Source organism: Phalacrocorax carbo, chromosome 4 (assembly GCF_963921805.1).
Source record: "Phalacrocorax carbo chromosome 4, bPhaCar2.1, whole genome shotgun sequence".
Taxonomy (NCBI): domain Eukaryota; kingdom Metazoa; phylum Chordata; class Aves; order Suliformes; family Phalacrocoracidae; genus Phalacrocorax; species Phalacrocorax carbo.
This window is the reverse complement of record NC_087516.1, coordinates 2,074,953-2,076,349: the sequence shown is the minus strand read 5'-3', so window position 1 is coordinate 2,076,349 and position 1,397 is coordinate 2,074,953. Positions and strand designations below refer to the sequence as shown.

The 1,397-nt window shown below is 55.5% G+C and overlaps 1 protein-coding gene across 1 annotated transcript; it reads right to left on the bottom strand.

The window, feature by feature from the left end:
• Nucleotides 1–201: 201 nt before the first annotated feature.
• Nucleotides 202–1,113, bottom strand: LOC104052501 (homeobox protein not2). Its single transcript, XM_009513781.2, has 2 exons — nt 957–1,113; nt 202–360 (listed from the first exon to the last, which is right to left on the bottom strand). Exons 1-2 carry the CDS (start codon nt 1,086–1,088, stop codon nt 202–204), a joined length of 291 nt encoding a protein of 96 aa, XP_009512076.2. The 5' UTR covers nt 1,089–1,113.
• Between the last annotated feature and the right edge of the window lie 284 nt (nt 1,114–1,397).

The following is a 1,397-nucleotide window of genomic DNA, read 5'->3' as shown; positions in this document are numbered from 1 at the left end:
AAACAGCAGCCAAACAATATTTGGGGGGTTCCTCCCAGCCAGATGCAGTTTAGTCCTGTAACTCCAACTCTCAGATCGAGAGCGTGATGTCTCGCTTGGACCAAGGAAGTGCAGACGTGCCTGCATCCCCAGCATCTCCATCGAGCAGACACGACTCAAAACGCAACAGTGGCAGTTTGGCAGTTGAATTTCATCAGCTCTTCAAAGCTCAACATCCACGGTGTCCTCCTCGTGGTCCTTGATGTCTGTCGAGTCCGCGGTGGCAGGCCGTATCACCCCAAACTGTGACAGCTTTGCCGCCTTCTGCTCCATGCTCTGCTTCCTCCATTTGATCCTCCGGTTCTGGAACCAGACTTTCACCTAGCAGGAAAATGGCACAACAGCTTAATCCAAGGTCTCTAGGAGCCCCTTTCCAATGGGGGCCGTTGCCTCATGCTTCCGAGGCAGATGTCCCCCTAAAAAGCAGAGTTCCTTAACGAGGGGAACATGCCCCTTCTCTGCTTGGAGCATAGTGCATGCAAGCAGGAGGAGGTGACACTATGGAGGGCAGAGTGGTGCTGGGAGAAGGGACATGGGGAGAGGGGGATGCAGCTGCACAGAGGAGGCTATGGCTGGGGGAGAGGAGGTGCCTCCCTGAGCTCCCATGAGCCACTGAACCCATCCTTGGGGCCACGGCTGCTAGAAAGCACGAGACACCCACCTAACCCTGCCCCTGCTCCCTATGCTTGTTCACACCCTCCCAGAACCACCCTTGCTTTGTTTTCCCTTTCCCCAGCTGAATTTGGATCCCACCACAGAAGATCGTGTGGCTCCTCCTTTCCACATTAAGTACCCAGTTTGCAGTGGGAGGGGCAGAAACGCACTAGGGAGAGCAGAAAAAAATGGCAGGGAAATCACCACAGACCAAGCCCAGACCCAGGATCTATGCCGCCATCCCCAGCTCCCCCATTTCTTACCTGAGTCTCTGTGAGATGCAGAGTTGCAGCCAGGTCTACTCGCTCGGTGCCCACCATGTATTGCTGCTTGAGGAACTCTTGCTCCAGCCGCTCCAGCTGCTCTGGTTTGAAGACAGTGCGGACCCTCTTCATCTTGCAGGGCCCCCCGGATCTCCAAGGCCCACTGGGGCCCAGTGAGTTGGTCCCTACACAATGAGACAACTCCAGACCTGCAAGAAGGAAGCAGCGACTGAAGGGGTCTGCATGTTTGAGGCCATTCCTCCCCCACCCGTTGAAGTGCCAAGCCCGGCTTGCTTCAGCTGTAGCTGAAATCCACACGCAGCTGCTCTGTGCACTGAAGGGGACTGCGAGAGAGTAGCACCAAAAAGAAAAGCAGGGATGTCCTTACCCTGTCCCTACCTAGATCATCTCATCTAGGCTCCCTTTGTCACAAAAGGTTGG

Excerpts from the sequence above, each read along its gene's own strand:
- LOC104052501 (XM_009513781.2), bottom strand. The coding sequence starts at position 1,088 with ATGAAGAGGGTCCGCACTGTCTTCAAACCAGAGCAGCTGGAGCGGCTG. Across the intron at positions 361-956 it reads TGCATCTCACAGAGACTCAG|GTGAAAGTCTGGTTCCAGAA; the intron begins GTAAGAAATGGG and ends TTTTCCTGCTAG.